Source organism: Gallinula chloropus, assembly GCF_964237585.1.
Source record: "Gallinula chloropus genome assembly, chromosome: 15".
NCBI lineage: Eukaryota > Metazoa > Chordata > Aves > Gruiformes > Rallidae > Gallinula > Gallinula chloropus.
The window spans coordinates 5,942,972-5,962,746 of NC_140100.1; the positions used below are offsets into that span (position 1 = coordinate 5,942,972).

At 49.2% G+C, this 19,775-nt stretch overlaps 1 protein-coding gene across 2 annotated transcripts; it reads left to right on the forward strand.

Moving 5' to 3' along the window:
• Positions 1–7,467: 7,467 nt before the first annotated feature.
• DHRS7B (dehydrogenase/reductase 7B) lies at positions 7,468–18,419 on the forward strand. Of its 2 annotated transcripts, none has more exons than XM_084271086.1 (7): positions 7,468–7,492; positions 11,871–12,046; positions 14,002–14,117; positions 14,810–15,020; positions 15,667–15,759; positions 17,167–17,319; positions 17,642–18,419. In XM_084271086.1, exons 2-7 carry the CDS (start codon positions 11,896–11,898, stop codon positions 17,845–17,847), a joined length of 930 nt encoding a protein of 309 aa, XP_084127212.1. In that variant the 5' UTR covers positions 7,468–7,492; positions 11,871–11,895; the 3' UTR covers positions 17,848–18,419. The 2 variants fall into 2 exon arrangements, with proteins under 2 accessions (XP_084127212.1, XP_084127211.1); XM_084271085.1 differs by having other exon boundaries at positions 7,474–7,509.
• The last annotated feature ends 1,356 nt before the right edge of the window (positions 18,420–19,775 follow it).

Below are 19,775 nucleotides of genomic sequence, written 5' to 3' on the forward strand. Positions count from 1 at the left end.
TCCTCCCCACGAAAAAAAAAGTGTGACTCACCAGTTTCAAACGGTGACATTTCATTCCCAAACTATTCCGGGAGCAGCTGGCTCCATAACACATGGAGATGTGGGGAAAAGGGAGGAGGGAGGGAGGGAAGAGCCAGATTGCAAAGTGAAAACCACTCATTCTCTCCCCCACACAGGTATGTGGCTTTTAAATTTCAGACCTGCATCATTTCTGACACGCTGGCAAATTCCATCAGGGGAAAAACAGTAAAACAAGCAGATTTCAGGAAAAAAAAACCCATCCAGTGATGCAATTCCCTCTCAGCCAGGAGGGATGGGGAGGGTGGTTTGCTCCCCAGATCTAATGGGTGTGAAGAAATGCACTGTCCCCCCTCCTCACTCTCCTTACGAGTTGGAGCCCCACAGCTCTGGGCTGCTCCTCCAAACCCTTTCCCTGTGATGCAGACCCAAGGTTTAGTCATCAGCAATGTCTTACCGGCGCTGAACACATGTATGTGCAGTGGGAAGGTGACAACAGGGGAACGACAAAGAAATCACTGCCAGCTCCCAGTCCCGAGAGGAGTTTGGTGTCACAGTGCAGTTCAGCATCGCTCGCGTCCCTGCTGCGGTGATGTCACCGCCGCAAGCGTAACATCCAGCACACCAGGACAGAGCCGCTGCGGGCAGCGGCCTCCTGGGCCTGTCAGCGCACACGTGGGGTTGCTGTCACTGGTGCAGTGCCAGGGGGAGAAGCGTGATCTCTCCTGGCCTCAGAGGCCAAATGTGTGCACGGCTGGTCGGCACCGCAGCAGCGAGCCAGCCCCATTCATTAATGTTTGTAAAATTCCATGGGGAAAGGAGCTGTGGGTGATGCAACCTCCCCACTGGGAGTGTGGGGATGCGTGCTTGCGGCCTGGCAGCAAGGCCGCAGGGAGCCCTGGGAGCACCTGATTGGGAACAAGCGGCGTGGCTGCGGGTGAGGGTCTGGGGACAGACTCAGAAGGGGCCAGCACAGGGTGGTTCTTGTCTGTGGGTGCGAGACTGGGGTGCTTGGGGGGGGGCAGGCAGCCCGATTTGCCCTGCACACACTGTCCGGGACGATGCCGGCTCACCGCCGCACACCCCGCTGTGCCTCACGCTGTACGAGGTAACGACCGATCCCCGTGCATGTCTGCACAGGAAATGTTTGATTACAGTTTCATTCATCTCCTCTGCTGCCTTTACAAAAGGGAGAGGGTGTCCCTGCTGCTTTCTCTACCCAGCAGCAGCCCAGGACCTTCACCAACAGATCGATGCCCATTCCCACTCCATACCTGGGGAAGCCTCACTGAACCCAGTACTCGTTCAAGGAAGAGGAGGCTGGCTTGCTGCTGGTGTACAGCAGCAGTGACCTTGGCTAGGTAACCATCTCCTGAATACAAAGATGGATATAAAAGCAGCAATTCCCTTTAAAAAAAAAAAAGAGAGAGCCAACAAACCAACCAATCTCCTGCTAAGGTAGGGAAAGGTTTGTTAAATAAATGCGTCTCTCAGAGCTGGATATTTTTTTTCCCCAGCTTCCCTAAATGCCCTTCACCAGCAGAGAGGGGGAGGGGACCTGCTCTTTGAAGCCTTTTCCTTATGGGAATAGAAAACACGGAAAGAATTCAATTCTCTGCCACAGCCCAGCAGCGCTGATACACGCTTCAGAAACCAAAGCCCAGACAACGAGCCGGCGGGAGGGTGGGGGTGGCTCGGAGCCTGTGTTACCACCAGCTCAGCCTTGCTCAACACCCAGCGTCATTAAGTGTCCCCTGTAGTGTTACAGCCCAGAAAGAAGAGGGGAAGGAATGGAGACCGGGGAAGAAAAATTAGGAAATTCAGTGCGAAGAGCTGCAGTGATGCAAATCTTTGATCAAAAGCACCATCTAGTGCAGGAAAGGATCAGTGCAGCCCGCCCTGCTCTCGGGCAGCTGCATCAATGACAAATGCAATTTGACTGTCGCCACAGGTTTGCCTGTTCAACCCCCAAATATCGCCATAGGCACAGCCCGTGCCCCATCTGAGCAAACGCGTCCAACATTCGCTACCCTCCCTGTGAATAATTCTGCAGTGGAAATGTGTTCTCCTCCTCCTCCTCCTGTCGTCTCCCACCAGAGAATCCCAGCTGCCCAGAGATCTGCAGGGAAGGAGGCACCACAGGAAGAGAATGCTTTCCATGTTATAATTTGGGAGCTAAGGAAAAGAAAAGGTAAGTGACCGGTCCAAGGTCATGCAGGAAGCCAGAGGCAGATCCGGGAATAGAGATCAGCCACCCTGGGCCCAGGGATGCCTGAACAATAGCACAGCCTCTCCCTCTGGTGTCATTTAACTCTTTCCTAACCCACCAAAACCCAGAAAAGGGGTAGGCTAAACCCTTCTCTGCATATGTGCCCGCTGCCTTATAGCTCTCAGGGGCCCAGCCCTTGCACCTTACCTGCTTTTACCACTCTACAACAAGCAGAGAAGGCAGCAGGGAAAGATGGGGTTGGATATCCCAAGATCAGCAAAGCTGCAGGTAGGAGATAGTTCTATACCCCAGGCTTGAGCTGCCTGCTCAGCAATTAAAGCAATGGAAATAGTACCTCAGCTTGGCGTCTCCATTTCTGCCTGTGAGACAACACCACCTCCCCTGGAGGCGTTTGTTGGGCTCAGAAGGGCTGTGGTGCACGTCAGAGGAGCCTTAGCTGCAGGAGGAGAGGATAGTGCTCCCTCTTCCCCCTCTCCTGGGTTAGCTGCAAAGATCAGGGATTTGCAGGATGGCAATACATCAGAATTGCAGCCTTGCTAAGTCCACAGGGTTTTCATACCGAGCTTGGAAATGCTGCAGTGCAGGGCCTGGAGAAGACAATAACTATAAACAACTGGAACCAAACCTCCTAGAAACTAACTTTAAACCAAGACAAGATGGGTGATGCAAAAACCCAGGGGCACAGCGAACTGAATGGAGCAACATTCTGCCAGAAAGAAGAGCTGAGAGACTAGTGACCAGCAAGAGTGCCCCGAGGAGAGTTTGATGTCAGGGCCCAGTGCCAAACCAGAACTGGCACAAAAATCAAGACCATCTCCTTGGGCCTTGAGGGGACACAGCCTGACCTGCACAGAGCTGCCAGGGTGAAGAGCAGAAGCAGCCTCAAGAAGCCCTTCTGAGTTGGAAGGGACCTGTAAGGATCATTGAGTCCAACTTCAGGAAGGGTTATCTGCATACCTTCAGTCTCTGTTTCTTCCCCTAACACTCCAATCTCTTCATTCACTCCTATAAACCTACAAACCTGTGCAAGCAGGGAGGGGAGGAGGGAAGTCAGCACTCTTGCATCAGAGGCTGAGACAAGAAAATCTCTAGTCATGCCACAGCCCTGTGAACATTTGCATTTCCCAGCCAAAGGCACTGTGAAATTGGGAGCTTTCAGTTCAAACTTGTTCAGGGATGTTTTCCCCAGGGAAGGTTTTTGTTACCCTGTGGGGATTTCTGCAGAGATCTTTGCTCTCAGTGTGAGCAACTAGAGCTTCTCTTAAGAGAGAAGCTACATCTTCTACTCCTTGAAAAAAGGTGACAAATAAGAGCCTGGAAGAACTAGAGCACAAAATTGATGCCCTGGAGAATAGGGTTAAAAGGCTGTGTGGATCTGCAGTCAGGATGCTTGCAGTAAAGCAGATGGCACTAAAACCAAGTTCCTGGAGTTTGGAGATATTTTTCCCCTCAAAAAAAGAGCTCCCACACTTCAGGAGGGCAGCAACAGAACAGCAGGATGTTTGTTGAGGGAGTGTAAAAGTGCTAAAAGGATTCCAGCCCTTCACAGTTCTGGCCTGACACAGTAGATATAAGGGGAGACAGCCTCAATAAACCCATCAGGTGTAGTTCTAGAAGCCAACAGCCAGGCCTGCAAGGTCCTCACAACAAACCCCTTGATCCAAGAGAGGATCCCCTCTCCTCTTCCTGGGAACAAGGGCAGGTTGGCATAGGTCAGTCACCCAACTGCCATCCAATGTGCAAAGTGGGCATCAGGGGGGTTAAATCAACGGTGAGCTTGTTGCTAATTAGGCAAGGTTAACCTATGGAAATAGAATGCCAATCAGTCCAACCAAGTCAAGCTTTAGTTCAATGAATCCCCATCTCTAGTTGCAGCTCCTTTGCTGCATCACTCACTATGCACACAGGAACTTGGTTTCAGTCACCTTGCCAGCACCTGCCACTGGTGACAGACTATTCCCTGTTAAATAAGCTGGCAGGTACCAGGTAAGTGGCCACAGGAGCTCAGACAGAGCTCTTGGGCAGCTGCTGTCCCTATGCTGGGATGAAGCTGTGCACCCTTTCCTTCCTCAGTGCAAAAGCTCCTTATGCCACTGAGTCCATCTGAACTTTGGGCAGTTGGGATTGATGAAGCCTTGGGTTTCCAAAGGACCAGTCAGGTTTGTGCTACTGCCTAGTAAGGCTTTATTGCCAGTTATTAGTGCCATTTCCTGAGGGAGATTTAAAGCTACAGACCTGCAGCATATTCAGCCCCATTTCATCACAAACAGCAACGTTTCCTTATCACTGCTGCAGTCTGTGAGCATCACTGCAAAGGGCTCGATTGAGAACTGAGAAATCAGATTTCCCTCAATAGTGGCTTTGAAAGAGTCTGTGTGGAAATGCCTCTTTCTCTCCTTTTACAGGGATTCACCACCCGCTCTTCCTCCCAGGCCCGTGTCGCACAGTCTCGCTCTCCACCTCTGCCTTTCCTGCAGACATGTCAGAGAACTTAGGCCAGTGTCATCACCACTGTGCCCCACTGCAAATGGGAATTCATCCAGGCTCCTCAGAGATCCTGTCTGGGGGTCAAATTGGTGATGACAAAAGCCTCCCATAAAACAATCTCCAGCCCACCCAGCTCACTCAGAGACCGGGCTGGGTTGGAAGGGACCTCAGGACCCGTTTAGCTCCACCCCCTGCCAGGGGCAGGGACACCCTCAGCAGCTCAGGGTGGCCAAAGCCCCATCCGGCTTTGCCTTGAGCCCTGCCAGGGATCCAGGGGCAGCCCCAGCCCCTGTGCCAGGGCCTTGGGACAGCCGAAGTTCCGCGGGGTGAGAAACGAGCCCCAGCTGCGGTGTCTGGTGAGGCCAAACCGCGGCCTGTCCCGGAGCAGCAGAGGCCGCCTGCAGCGGGGCCGGGGGCGCCCCGGAGGCAGCCAGGGCATGAGCAGGCCCACAGGCAGCGGCCTTGGCGCTGGGCGGGCCGGAGGCCGCAGCCCTCCTGGGGAACCCCGCGTCTGCCCCGCCGCTCCCCGCCGGACGGCACTTGCGGACGGACCGACCGGGGCACAACACCCCCCCGGGTGACTTCCGGTGCGCGTCGTGGTGGAGCTGCCTGTCATTGGGCAGCCTGGCGGAACACCCGCCTCTCCGCAGGCGGCGGCTCCGGCGCATGCGCACGCCGCCCACACTTCCGGCGGTGGCCATGGTGACGGCGGTAGCCAGGTAGGGCCCGGCGGCCCCGCCGGCCGCCCTCTTCCCCTTCCCCTTCCCCTCGCTCCCTCGCCGGCGGGCGCAGCCCCTCGCTAGCGCCGGTCTCCTCGAGGCCCCTCTCAGCAGCGAGCGGGGCGGCCGGTGGCCACGGAGCCTGCCCAGCCCCGCCCCGCCCGCCGCTGGTCTCCCCGGGGAACGCGCGGGCCCCTGTCCCGGTCCCCTGAGGGGTGGAACTCTGGCAGGCGCGGGAGAGGGCGGGTGGACGCGGCCTCGATCCGCGGGTGCGGAAACCCTGGGCTCCGCGTACAGAGTTCATGGCCGCTGCCGCCGACACGGATCACTCGGGGCCGGGAGGGGCCTCAGGCCGACCGCCGCGCTGCACCCCCCCGAGCCGAACCCCACTCTCGGCCCGATACATCTCCGCAAAACACTGTCTCTGGCGCAAAACAATGTTCTCATTTGCTGACCTTGATTTACCTTCGTGTCCCAAGCACCGCCAGAGGATGCCGAGGGCTGGAGGTGAAGCTGGTAACAGAGTGCGAGCGGCAGGGGGGGTTCTGAGATGTTTGCTCACACCCAGCCTGGGGCTTGGGTGCTCGGAAGGTATTTCCCCTGCTGCGTGTACCATGGGGTGAGGTGGTGGTTTTGCCCACCAGCTGTGTGAACACATAAGCAGGATGCAGTTGCTGGACCCCAACAGATGGTTTTTCTAGACGTCACTTCAAGTAACACCTGGGAGGTGACAGCTTCAGATCCTGCTAGGAAACATTAATGCAGAATATTACAACTGATACTTACCCACCCCTCAGCAAACCTCAAACACTGACCCTGTTGCCAGCTACTTACAACGAGACCTACAAGCGGTGTGTAGCTCTCTGGTGGTACACTTCATAATCCCAGCTGCCAACATTTCTTTAGAGAATTCCAGCTGGGTTATTGTATTCCTTCTCCTGAAGCCCTTCTCTGCACTCCACTTGAAATGGTTGTGTTGTAGCAAGGGGCTCATTCCTTCTTAGGACTTGTGCTGTTTTCTGATGGCTTTGGTGGTATTTTAATGTTATTTTCTCCCCTATGAAGTTTGGAATGAAAGCTGATTGTGTAAGCATGAAAGTGCACACCAGAATTTCAGTAATTAATTTGTTTGAATGAAGGTAATTGTTGGTTTGGAGAAAAAAACAGGGGGGTTGGAATGCATTTTTTCAAGTTTAACTTAAGCATTGTGCATCAGAGAAATTGTCAGCAAATTCCCAACTGGCTTCTATTAGATCACTGATTTAACAAACTTATATATATATATATATATAAAAATTTATATAAATATATATATATATATATAAAATTGTCTGTTAAATCTGTGATATATATATATATATATGATTTTTCCCGGCTTAGATGACTGTAAGTTTGATTTCAGGGTTGGTCTGGGTCTACTGACCCAGTTCCAGTTCCAGTAGAACTTTTAGCTGATATAAAACACAAAATTAAGCTCACCTTTCTCCCTGTCAGACTTGGCTTAGAAGGGATTTAATGGATTTGGTCTGTTGGAGGGAAAGCCCACCAGGTTTTGCTGCAGAGCTCAAAATTCTCCAGCTTTTTAGAAGAAATTACAGTCCTTTTAAATTAGCATGATGCCCATCCTGGAGTGTGCACCATTAACATCAGCATATGCCCCAAAACTGACTCCCACTGCGCACAAGTTGCTCTTTATTCCCCATCTAGAGCGAGTCAGTACAAGTTGGTCTGTACAGATGCTCTGGAGTCAATGCTAGAAATTACTTGTTTAGTACTAGAAACCAGCAGGGGGTCATTCTAAATTTTGTATCATTTTGAACTCACCTCTACCTCTTTAATCTGGGGGTTAAATTACCCCCCACCCCTCCCCATTTCAAAGGTCACAGCCCGTACTGCTGGGGTTTGTTTTTAGAGGCAGCTCTGGGCTGTGCCAGCATTGGACAGGGTGCATTTGCTTGGACTGCTGCCACTTCCAAATTTAAGTCAGGGCTGTCCTGAGGTGTCAGAGGGAGACACCGTCCCACAGAGTCACTGGCAAGTGAGTTCTTTTCAAAGGTAGGATATTGGGCTTTCTTTAGGCTAAAGTGGGTAGCTAACCACAGAACTGCTGAGCTTCTGGCCAGGGGCTTCTTTAGGGAAAAGAAAAACTTTTGCCTTCCTTTGATCCCCCCACCTTTTAAATGACACCTTTTGGTTTCTGAGAACAGCCTCCCAGTTGCTGCCATTTGTCCTGTAAAGGACAATGTGATTCTAGGTGGCTGAAGCTAAAGAATAGGTGGTGTCTAGGGAAAGGATCACATTTTTACTTTCTTTTTGTAGTGGTGTCATCTTTGCTGCCTTTAGTGCACTCTTGACCTGATTAATTAAGATCCTTGTCCCTTTGGAAATCATTGCCCTGGCTTTCATGGGATAATGTGTAGTTTTAAGGGGAAAAGGGTTTTATTTTTAAATAGATTTGTGTGGTTTATTTTCTGGTAAGCCTTTCAAGAAGCTTCCACTCACCTGTATTTGCTTAACGTTACTGCTGCTCTCACTTCTGCTGTCTAATAACCTGCATATCCCAGCCCTGCCTCTTGGGATGGAGAATTGAGGATTACAGGACTTTATTTGATCCAATACTGAGCAGTGGCTCCTCTCCTGCTGATTACCTGGTGTCAGAAACAATATTATCTGTCAAGAATTAACAGATTTTTCAGCATTAATAGACAGGTTTTTGGCCAAAGGTGATAATGGGATGTCAGATCTTTTAGCAAGAGATCTGAGGATATCCAGTTCATCTCAAATTAGGTGTGAAACCCATGGGTTCCCCACCCTGCCCTCTGCTTTTAACATGACATGGCATTACATGTCCTGAGATGTCTTAAGCTACTTAAGAGAGTTACCTATCTAAGTTGGGGTTTATGCTTCTCACATTCTTTCCCAGCCTTTGTCTTCCAACTTAGTGTTTTTGTTGATGTGAATCAAGTCCTTTTTATCTGTGATCCATCTTATTCTCCTTCAGACTGCAGCAATTTGTTCCCCTGGCTTTTGCCATAGAAGTTCTATTCTGCTAATACTGAGCAGAATAGAACTTCTCCTTCAGGTTGCAGCTATTCTTTCCTTTAGCCTTTAAACCAAATAGTCCCAAAAACTGAACAGAAGTTGTGTCAGTAGCCTGGCCCTGGGGTCTGAGAGATGGGTATTGTTGAACATACTGCAGTGTGAGCTGATTTCCATGTTCTCTTGTTCCACTGATACTTATACAGTATTTTTGAAAGCATGTTCAGCATGACAAGCTAAAATAAGGGCTCGTGGGTTTGTGATGTGAGCTAGTCTGGGAAGTCAAACAAAACCATCTTAACCATCTTACTGCAGGTCTGAAGTGCTACAGGAATTCTGTCTTCTTTCCAAAATAATTTGGTTCACCTAAACTGTCCTGTCTCTCAAGCCTGACTGAATGGAGATTTTCTTTGTCAGGGGCTCTTCCTAAGGGCCCATTTAAGATCCTTCCTTGGAAGAGGGTACTGCAACTGTCTGCCCCAATAGAAGAGTGCCTACATCTCAAATCAGCTGGCTAGTCCTTCTCTCTCCTGCTCCCCTCCTTCATCCAGTCTTTCTCTTCCCCATCCCATATTTGCCTTTCCCATATATCAGAGGGAGTTACCTGTTGATTGACACTCTAGCCTGGAAGCTGGAAAAGTGGGTGGTGGTTGTTGCTGCTGGCTGGGTGCTGGGCTGGCTGCAGCCTGCAGGCAGAGACTGGGAAACCTGCCCAGTTCCTGTATGTAATGTGGGGTGGGGGAGACAGGGAGAGAAAGAACAATGAAAAGCTAGGAAATAGTTTTCAAATGGAAAAGGGTTAAAGGCAGAGCTTCTTTGTTTAGGAAATAGATAAGTAGTATGATTAAGTAATCATATCTGTATGATTAAGGAGTAAATTAAGGTGGTTTATATTGATGAGCAATGGATGCTACCTGGCCAAAACACACTTGGGTTTTAGTTGGTAGGTTTGGGAGCTCTTTTCCACCAGCCCCTGTGGCAGAGAGTTCAGTTCTTCCAAATGCAACCTTTATTTTTGTCAAAGAATGTGAAAGAGCTGTGCTGTAATCAAACATAGAGCCCTTCCTGTCTCTCACTGTGGTTTAGTTAGAAAAGGTGTCAGAAAAGCCCCATCTTCCCTTTCACCTTTTCATCTGCTTTACAGCCATCTGTGTTTTACTGAAATCAGAATCAGAGCTGGTCAGGGACAGATTTTTAAAATGCCTCAGCTTCAATATGGGCTCCTAAAGGAAGTGCCACTCCACCTGTCAGCTCCCACTTTGGAAATAACAAAAGGTCCTAAATGGGAGCCAAAGATTTTTGGTTCCCAAATGTCCTGTAAGCCATGCTGCTCAGTGTCAGCTCAGCACCTGTTGTCCCTGCCCACATTTCATCTTCTGACTCTCAAGAGACTGTTGAGGGAAAAAGGCAACATAAAGAGGGCAGCTGCTTTAAATGACTAGCTGAACATGAAGTGGTAAGGAGAACCTTCTTGTATAGCCTAGCAGTAAGGAATTGTTCATATATAGCCTAAAGAAGGCCAGTGGCCTTGTGTATAACCAGCTCTTTCCCAGGAATTATTTTAGGGACAATATGCAGTATTGTGTTACATCAACTCTACCAGTTTCAGCTGCAAAACAGCACAAAACACACCCTCTCTATGCACTCTCAGCACAAAGAGGTGGAAAAACAAGAGGCTGGTCTGAGCAGCTGGGTGTTGTGCTCCTGCACTGCTTTGCAAGGGAAGGAGTTTCCTCCTCCTTTTGGGTTGCTGATTTCCCACTTTGGGCACACTCCCTGTGCCTGGGGGGCTTGCAGCCTGGATGTCAGGCTGCATTATGCACAGCCTGTTACACAGTGAAGCACTTTGCAGATACATGAGTTAGCTCAGGAATGGGAAGCTCTGTAGTACCTGCAAAGAGTTGTGTACTAACTTGATGGGTTTATTTTTAGACCTTGCCAAGCTTATTTAGATCCAGCTCTGCTATCTCTATGTGCTCCTTTATTGAGTTCTAGCTATCACTCCAGAAATACTTACTTCATGCAGTTCATTACTAGTTCAGCAAGCTAGCTTGTTCACTGACCAGCTACTTAAGGAATTCTGTCCAAGGGAATCTGGAAGAGCCTGACATTTTCCACATTAGCTTTGTTCCACAGCACACAGGGCTCTGTCATCCCCTCAGCTCCATACAAGCTCAATCCTACTCCATTACACTGGCTTCTGGTTTAGTGTTATTAGTTACCTCTTGTTTTCTATTTCTCATGCTGCCCTTTTGTTTGAAGTAGTGTAGGAGTTGTGTGCCCAGACCTTTCCTGTATCTTCCTGGGAAAGCCCTACCTTGCAGTTCAGGCTGGAAAAGTTCAATCCACACGACAGGGAGGATACACCAATATTTGGATTTGACTTCACGTGGGACCTGTGAGTTGTACAGATTGCAGGAGGGGGTTGTAACTGACTTTACTGGGACATCAAGCATAAAACCCTGGGGACATACACAGTGGGAAAATCAGTGACCTTTCTTGCAGAAGTATCACTCGCTCTTTGGCCATGGAGTAAGCTGTAACATAAACTACTCCCTTGAAGGCAATGGCTTAGTGAGGAGATTAGGGCTATGCATTGGTATCAGAATCCAATTCCAGGATGAGCTGTGTCTCACAGATACCTTTAGCTTGGGTTTCATTCACAGGTTTAATTTCAGTATATTAGAACACAGGTTCATGCTGTTAAACTGCATAATTAATGTTGGCATAAAAGAGCATGAACATAGGCTTTAGCCTACTAGATTGGACATGTGGTTCATTTAAATCAGTTAACTTGTCTCTACTAACAGGTGGTGACAGACACCAGAGAAGGAAGCACAGATTTCAGTGCACTAAGCAAATAACATGCTTAGAGAGAAAACTTACTCTGAGTCTTCAGAAGGTAGACTGGCTTACATCCATCTGGGATAATATACAGTCACTGGTCTCTGGCTTGTAGATACTGTGGTACTGGCTGTTCTAGAGAAATCTAAGAGGTTTTATTACAATCAGAAGAATGCAGAGACATATCCCAGCCCTGAGGAGCTTTGACTCTAAATACACTTTGAACAAGAGAATGAATCTAGAGCAAAATGTGGGAACAGCATGCCTGAAGCCATTTGTTACATGACAGCTGACAAGATCCAACACCTGGGATGTTCAGATTAGCAGTTAAATGCTCAACATTGAGTACTGATCTGAGCCTCTGAAAGTCTAACTGAAGGCATAAGGGAATCTGTTGAAGGTGCCTCTGAATGGAATTTGGTTTATTGGTGGTCTAAGGCAGGGTTAAGTCAAAGTATTTCCCTAGTTTTCTATCCTGTGCTTATTTTTCCTGATGGTGAAATGACCTGTTTCCTTTCATCTTGTGGCTCTAGGAAGACTGTACAGAAAAGGAGACTCATGGATCTCACAAGCAGTGTCATCATCCCACTGCTTTTTGGCAGCGTGGGGATCTTCGCTGTGTTCCGGCTCCTGCAGTGGATGCGGATGCGAGCTTACCTCCAGGAGGCCGTGGTCGTCATCACAGGGGCTACCTCTGGCCTTGGAAAAGGTGGGTCCCCAAAGCAGGGCACCAAAGGCAGGACAGACAGAGGGTTGTGGAAGGGGAACTGAGGGAAATAAAGCAGAAAGTTCCCATTGTACTGAATTTTCAGGACTACACAACTTGCACAGCCGTATCAGGTGTAACTGGAGCCTCTGCAAGTTTAGATGCAAGAAAGTCTCAAGATTTATCAAGAGAAATTTTAATTGTGCTGTAAAAACTGGAGCTCATCAAAGGAAGGAATGAGTTACTGTGCTGTCAGGGGTGTTTAATTCCTGAAAAAGCCAGGAAGTCAAATTATTTCTCCAAAACTTGCCAGAACTGGTGTTGTGCATTCATGGTTGTTGCATTTCCAGATACCCTGCCATACTTTCTGCTCCTCCTCCCTGCTCTCAAGTTAAGGTACCTTTTCTCTTTTGGTACAAATCCATCCAAGCTCTTGACAACATTAACACCAGTGAGGTTTGGGGTTTTTTTTTCTAAATAAAAACACAGTATTTTTTTTTCCCCAAATAAAATTTATTCTTTGTGTGAGCACGTATTTTCTCTAATTCTGCTTTCTAGAATTGCTTTAAAGGCTTCTTGAAGAGAAAACAAGGTGCTCACTTATCAAGGCCTTTCATTAGGATGAGCACATTCACAGCACAAAGGAAACTTACGTTGATGTTGTTGTTGCATGTGAGTTTGTCCTTATGGGTAGGGCTGGTCAGTAATCCAGCGGCCAAAGGGGGTGAACTGGTCCTCTCTGCCTGTCAGAACTCAAGTGCTGGGGGTGGTAAAAGAATTTGTCTTTCACCATCAAGACTAGTTAGAGTTTATAGATATGTAAAGGGTGAGTGTCAGGAGGACAAAGCCAGGCTCTTCTCAGGGATGTCCAATGACAGGACAAGGGGCAGTGGGTGCAAGCTGGAAAAGAGGAGGTTCCATGTGAACATAAGGAAAAGCTTTTACCCCTGTGAGGGTGACGGAGCACTGGGACAGGCTGCCCAGAGAGGCTGGGGAGTCTCCTTCTCTGGAGACATTCAAACCCTCCTGGATGCATTCCTGTGTGACCTAATCTAGGTGATCCTGCTCTGGCAGGGGGGTTGGACTGGATGATCTTTCAAGGTCCCTTCCAACCCCTAACATCCTGTAATCTCAGGAGAGACCTACCTGCTGCGATAGGCTGGGCAGGGGCAGCGCTGTGTGTTGTTGGGTGTATGGATTTCCACCATCATTCAGTGAGGTCTCCTCCCATACTGACTCACTGGCAAGACTTCTACTGTTCCTCTCACTCATGGTGATTAATATACTAGACCACCTCTAATTACTCTGTGTTCCTAAACACCTTTTGTTCCCACCCACTGTCATCTCTTGCACAAATAAGCAGTTTGTCTCACTGGATCACACAGGGGTATGGCAGAAGAACATGTGATTGCCTTAGCAGCTGGTAGTTCCCGAAGGAGGACAAGAGCATGGTCTCCCTTGGCATCCCTTCTTCAGCCTTTCCTTGATGAAGAGGATCACCTTGATGAAGCCTTCAGCTCCAAGGCTTCCAAAGCCTTGGGAAGTGGTCACTAAAACTGACACTCCTAAGATCAGGCCCCACTGCATTAGATGACACAGACGAGGTAACTGTATTCGCTCTTAAGAAGGGCATAGAGTAAAAAATTAAGAGGCACAGACAAATTAAGCCAGCTAATGGGGGAGGATAGGTAAACAGCACAATAGCTGCATAACCAGCACAGTAACTGAACACACTGGCTGCTTCACCACTGTCACACATCTGTCAGAGTCACAGGAAAACGGCATCTCACAGCAGCTTCACTGGAAATCAGCCTCTCACTCCAGAGTAACAACACTACCTTAAACCCTTGCCAGCTAAAAGAGGACTTAGGCTGTTACCAGGTACGATGTGGGTCTGCTGTTTGCCATTCAAATGTCTTCTCTTCTCTTCTATTCTCTCTTCCTTGCATCCTCCAAAGAATGTGCAAAAGCCTTCCATGCAGCTGGCTCCAAGCTGGTGCTCTGTGGGAGAGACGGTGAGAAACTGAGAGACCTGGTGCAGCAGCTTTCTGCCATGACCAATCACCGGAAGAACGTAAGTGCAGAAGGGGAGGCTCGTTGTCTGGCATGGCTGGGGTTTCTGTTCACCTTACAGAAGCTACAGAGCTGCTCGTGGGCTGTTCTGGTGGGTAATAGGAAAGTGCAGCTCTCTGCTTAGGGTTAGGTACTGCTGTAGGAGCTCACTGAGCTGACATGTTGCTTCTTGTAAAAAAGATACAAAAATAAGCCAGCTGAGAGACTCCTTGCCTTGTAATGGAAGTGAAAGTGTATGAGAGTGCAGAGTGCCCAGATCCCTCTGCACATGTATTTCATTTATTGAATCTGGAAAAGTGGTTTTCCTTCTGTTGGTTTTTATTTTGCACATCTAGTTCTGCTGACAGTGGCTAAGAAAGGTGTGTCTGGCTCAGGAAGACGACACGTGTTAAGGCTTTTTATTATTTAAGATGCATTATCTTTAATAAGACAGCAGCAGACTTTACTACTTGAGGAAGATCTTACTTGCCCCTTTCCTAGGCTCTCCTATAAGGAACAGGCTACAGGAACAGAGAGCACAACCTGCTTCTGTCCTGTGTTCCTACCAAATGGAACTGCTGTGTCTAATGGCACCAAGTTTGGGTGGCCCTGCTTCTGTACTGCCAGAGCTGGGAAATCCCATCATGAGCGTGAACAGACATGACATTCAGCACACCCTGAACTGGTCTCTTGCCAACTTGTGTTTATTTGCAGACACACAAACCTCACACTGTAGTATTTGACCTCTCGGACACTAAAACTGTCCTAAATGCTGCTGAAGACATCCTGAAGTACTTGGGCCACGTGGACATACTGATCAACAATGCAGGCATTAGCTTCCGAGGCACAATTGTGGACACAGGACTGGATGTGGACAAGAAAGTGATGGAAACAAACTATTTTGGTCCTATAGCCCTCACCAAAGGTACCCAGGGGGACAATGGCCAGCACCTTCTGCAGGCCAGTGCAACCAAGCACAGCTTAACTTCTCTTTGTAGTTGTGTTTGGTATGGTGCAGGGTAAGAGGGGAGGAAAGTTGGGTTTTATGGGCAGGCCTGAAGCTGATGCTTGGGCTTGATGGTTTGGGAAATACCTGGTTAGAGACACCACCTTGGTAAAACACCTCGTGACTGTGGTCTGGCAGGAACTTGGGACGAGCAATATGGTTAGTCTGTCTGATAAAACCCTGGAGAACACAGTAGGGTTCTGGGGAAGCTGTAGCTTTCCTAGGAAGCCTCTTTGGTTACAGAAAGTTCAGCCTGGAGGGTGCTGGCTGCAGGAATGGGAAAGATGTACTGGTGGGGGGAAAGAGCAAATCCTGGTGACTTTTCCTGTGGGAGATCAGAGCAACTACAGCAGCCTGGGTGCAGCCTGGCAGGCACGAGGAGTGTCCCGACTGCAGCTTCAGTCAGAGGCACCCTGTCCTATCCTCTGTGCCTTGCCCAAGCCCCACACTGAACAAGGATCTTGTCATTCACTTAGGCGTCTTTGAAAGCTCTGAAAGCATCGATTCTTGCCAGCAGTGATGGCAGCACTGTTGTTCTCAATGGGTCTTTTCTGTCTTTTGGTAGCACTTCTCCCCTCCATGATCAAGAGGAGACAAGGCCACATTGTGGCCATCAGCAGCGTTCAAGGCAAAATAAGCATTCCTTTCAGATCAGCATGTAAGTACCTCCACAGAGCTGGGGGAGACATATTTGGGGCACCAGACTGAATGAATACTTGGCTACTGCTTCCACATCTAGCTCTCTGTAGAGCTGGCTGCGTGCAGGGGAGGCAGAGCTGTGCATCATTCTAGTGTGGTCACAAGTCACTGACAGCTGTTGGAGGCACTCTCAAATACAAAATCATAGCCCAGTCTCGAAGTTGTTAAGGGATGGGGAAGAGAATATGTTTTCAGTGTCTTGAAAACAGCTTGATGGTCCTTTCCTAACACTTGTGAGTCCCTATAAACTTTCTGATTAATTCTTTGATGTTATTGCATTTCATCCTTGCTCTTTGCCTGGTTAATCTCCCTTAGAAAAGTAGGACTTTTTTTTTTTAGTAAGTTTTGAAGTGCCATAGTACAAACAATGCCAAAACAAAAGCCTAAGCAGTGACCTTGATCCAGCAAACTCTTCGTGCTCTATCAGTTATGAGAAGTGATACTGGTGAGATTACTGGGAAAAGCCCTCTAAAAGATGGAGGAGCTAAAAGGACAGTGTTTGGCACATGAGCATGTCTAACCCACTGAAAATAAACATCCAAAAGCACAGTGGGGATGGTGTAAGTGGTGGGGCAGGATGCTGAGTGAGGGAGAGTCTGGAACAGCTGGGCCAGCTGATCTGGCAGATGATGTGGGTACAACTGCACCCAGAACTGAGTTCTGAAGAGCTCCCAGACCACTTGCACAGTGACCAGAGCCACATGGGCCCGGCAGCACGGAGCAGATGGGGTACAGAGCCTGTGCTCAGCTCTGTGCTGCTGCTGTCAGCCCTGCAGCTGTGCTGACGTGACAGCAGTCACAGTGGTACTGACCAAGTGAAAAAGGGAGCAAGTGAAAGAAGTTGCTCAGCCATTTAAGAGGGGAAATCCTGCCCTAGGCCACACTTCTCTACTCCTCTCTGCTTGTGTGATCAGGTTTTGACTTGTGTGCTCTGAACCTGCTCTGCAGGTCTGTAAGGCTCAGTGCATGTAGGCCAGCAGCATGCTCAGCTCTGCCCTGCACTGGCACTGCATCCCCCAGCCCCAGCCCCCCTTATCAAGCGCTCCCCAAGCCAGGCTCTGTGTCTCCTTTATCACAAGTGGGAGGCAGCTTGGGTTCACTCCACAGTCCTTTGGCACGGCAGGGATATTAAGCTCAGGATCCCAGCCAGTTTCCAACTGGAGTATTTACATTTTGCCTTCCTAAATTGCCTCTCACTCCTACTACCTGTTGCTGCCATTCAGTAAAAAAAAAACAACCAACCCTAGAAGTTGGAGAACAGCTGCTGGGCTGTTGCTGAGAAGTGACTGCACTGCAGTGAAACACCCATTCAGGGGATGAACCTTGCTCCTTCTCCTTAGTGCCCAGTCCTTTTCCTGTTTTCCAGATGCTGCCTCTAAGCACGCTACCCAGGCCTTCTTTGATTGCCTACGAGCAGAGGTGGAGCAGTATGACATCGACGTGACGGTGATAAGCCCTGGATACATTCAGACAAACCTCTCCCTCAATGCTGTAACAGCAGATGGATCTCGCTATGGAGGTGAGAGAGGATTTTGTGCCGTGGCATCTAAAACATCTCCACCTCACTGAGTTACTCCAAAGTGTGCTTGTATCATGCAGGCTCTGGTGGGGACACAGGTTAGCCCTGGAGTATAGAAGACAACTTTGGATGCAGGGTGGGAACAGTAACACACAAAAATCAGCCTTCCTAGACAGCAGCTACTCCTAGCCCAAACTGCCTGTGCTCCCTGGTGTAAAAACCAAAACCACACCAGCAGCCACATGCAGTTAGAACAGTGTTGCTAGGAAAGGTACTTAAGTTGGGCTTACCTGTTGGTGCTTACTTGGTTTTCCTTTGGCAGTGATGGACAAGAACACCGCTGAGGGACAGACAGCCGCAGAGGTCGCTCAGGTGGTTCTCAGTGCAGTGGGACAGAAGAAGAAGGAGGTGCTTGTAGCCGGCCTGATGCCCTCCCTGGCCATCTACCTGCGAAACCTCTTCCCCAGGCTCTTCTTCACCTTAATGGCAACTAGAGCAAGAAAGGAGAGGAAAGCAAAGGACTCTTAGAGCTCAGCTCCTTCGGGAAGTAACTGCAGGGAGAGGCCACCCCACTGCAGTTCTGCTGGGACATCAACAGAGGTGCTCCTGAGAAAAAAACTTTCTCAAAAAGCTACAACGTACCATGGAGAATGGGTAACAGCTTCACCCACCCTGGGGCAGGCCCACATTTGGAAGACAACGCCTAAACCTCACCTGAGGAAGGGTGCTCAGACTGGGGGAGAGCTGAGGCTGCAGGGGAGGGTAACTCAAGGGAACACACTTTGCAGTAGGGGAGGCCCATGTGCTGGAAGCCAGGACCTCACTCCAGGCAGGCTCAGCTTTACCAGCCTGCTACAAACAAAACCCCTGGTTTGCCTTCACATGAGCCGATCTTCACTGTCCCCATCCCACAGCCTCTCTGAAATACAGTCCTCCATGATCAGTGTCTCCTTCACACCCCTTCCAGTCTGATCTAGAACATGTTGCTTGAAATGGAAAACCTCCCTGAGCCTCTGCTTGTTAACATGCCAAATCATCTGATACGTTAATAGGAAATAAAGTCCAGTGCCACTTTTAAAGAAATAACTGATGTAAAATACAGGTTTTATCTGGCAATTCCTTTGCTGCCTGACTCATCCCTTGCTGATGGACAGGGACATTTAACTCCATGCTGCCTGATGGGATGGTATCAACCCCAGCACCAGTTAATGCAGGGGAAGCACTGAGCAGGGAAGGCAGCGCAGACAGATGTGCTGCTGCGTGTACGTCCTGCAGCACAGAGTGGGTGCAACTCTCCAGGCACCAGGCACTGTCTCCTGGCAAGCAGAGATTCTGTGTGCATTGGGTGGGCAGTAAAGGAGACAGCCCCTCAGTTCTCATCTGTTTTAAAGCAATCACAGATGATAATTAGGATCCCATCCAGAGGGGGAACGATACTCGTTTGGTCAGATACTCCCAGGAGTCTGCCGGCATGCCGTATGCCATTCATCACCCCTTCTCACATGAGGAGTACTCACACTACCAGGCAAAAGGAGTGGCTGCACAGAGGTGATTCAGTAAGGACACAAATGATCTTTGGTAACTTAGACCTGAAACAAACCCTGCCAGCAGGAGCTGAGTTCCAGAGCCCTGCTGCCACCTCCACACACTTCCCAGCACTTCCCATTCATACTGCCTTGTATGTCCTGCCTGCACATGCACCTCTGATGAGAACTAAACTGCTATAAAAGGAATACTTTGTTCCCCTTCAGCTCACAGGTCATGCTAGAGGAAGGAAAAACAGGTGTAGTCTTCTGCTAGTTTACAGTAGATGGTGTAAGTCCCCACAGAGCACTCACCACACCAACCCTCCTGTTACAAGTGTGCAGGCTCAGCAGCACCTTCTTCAAAAAGCCTTTTCTTGATCACTACAGCTTTATAAATGATCTCTGAGAAGCCATCCCAGACAGTGACCCAGATGTGTTTAATGATGTTAAGGCTGCTGCTCAGCTCAGACATCCTCTGCCATTTCTACTGTGGCCAAGGTTGCAGGTAGGTTACATAAAACCTCAGGTTGAAACTCCCAAGTCGAAGCTTGCAGGTGTTTGTACCCTTTCTCCTGTTGAGACAGGAAACCAAGGCATTACCTTTGCTCCAGCTCCCCAAGAGGAGTCCCTGCAAGTGTTAGTTGTGCTTTTCCTTTTGTGTTTTGCCATGTTCAGGCCCTTCATTTCTTGGCAAAATAATCAGCCAGGCTCCTCCAGCTGCCCCCTCCTCTGGTGTTTCAGGTCACAGGGAAGGACTGAGAGGGCACCTTGGTTTCTGTGTTACCATCCAGAGGGGTGCAGCGCATCAGGCCTGAGGAAAAAAATGATGTGTGGGAGTTACTGTAGTGAGTTACTATTTGAAGTACAGCTCCAAGGCAAGAGGTTACTGAGAGCCTGCACACTCCCCTCTGAGAGCAAATTCCCTCTGTG

Coding starts and splice junctions, on each gene's coding strand:
- DHRS7B (XM_084271086.1), top strand. CDS start 11,896: ATGGATCTCACAAGCAGTGTCATCATCCCACTGCTTTTTGGCAGCGTG. Junction 14,118..14,809: donor TGACCAATCACCGGAAGAAC/GTAAGTGCAGAA, acceptor GTTTATTTGCAG/ACACACAAACCTCACACTGT. Junction 15,021..15,666: donor TCCTATAGCCCTCACCAAAG/GTACCCAGGGGG, acceptor GTCTTTTGGTAG/CACTTCTCCCCTCCATGATC.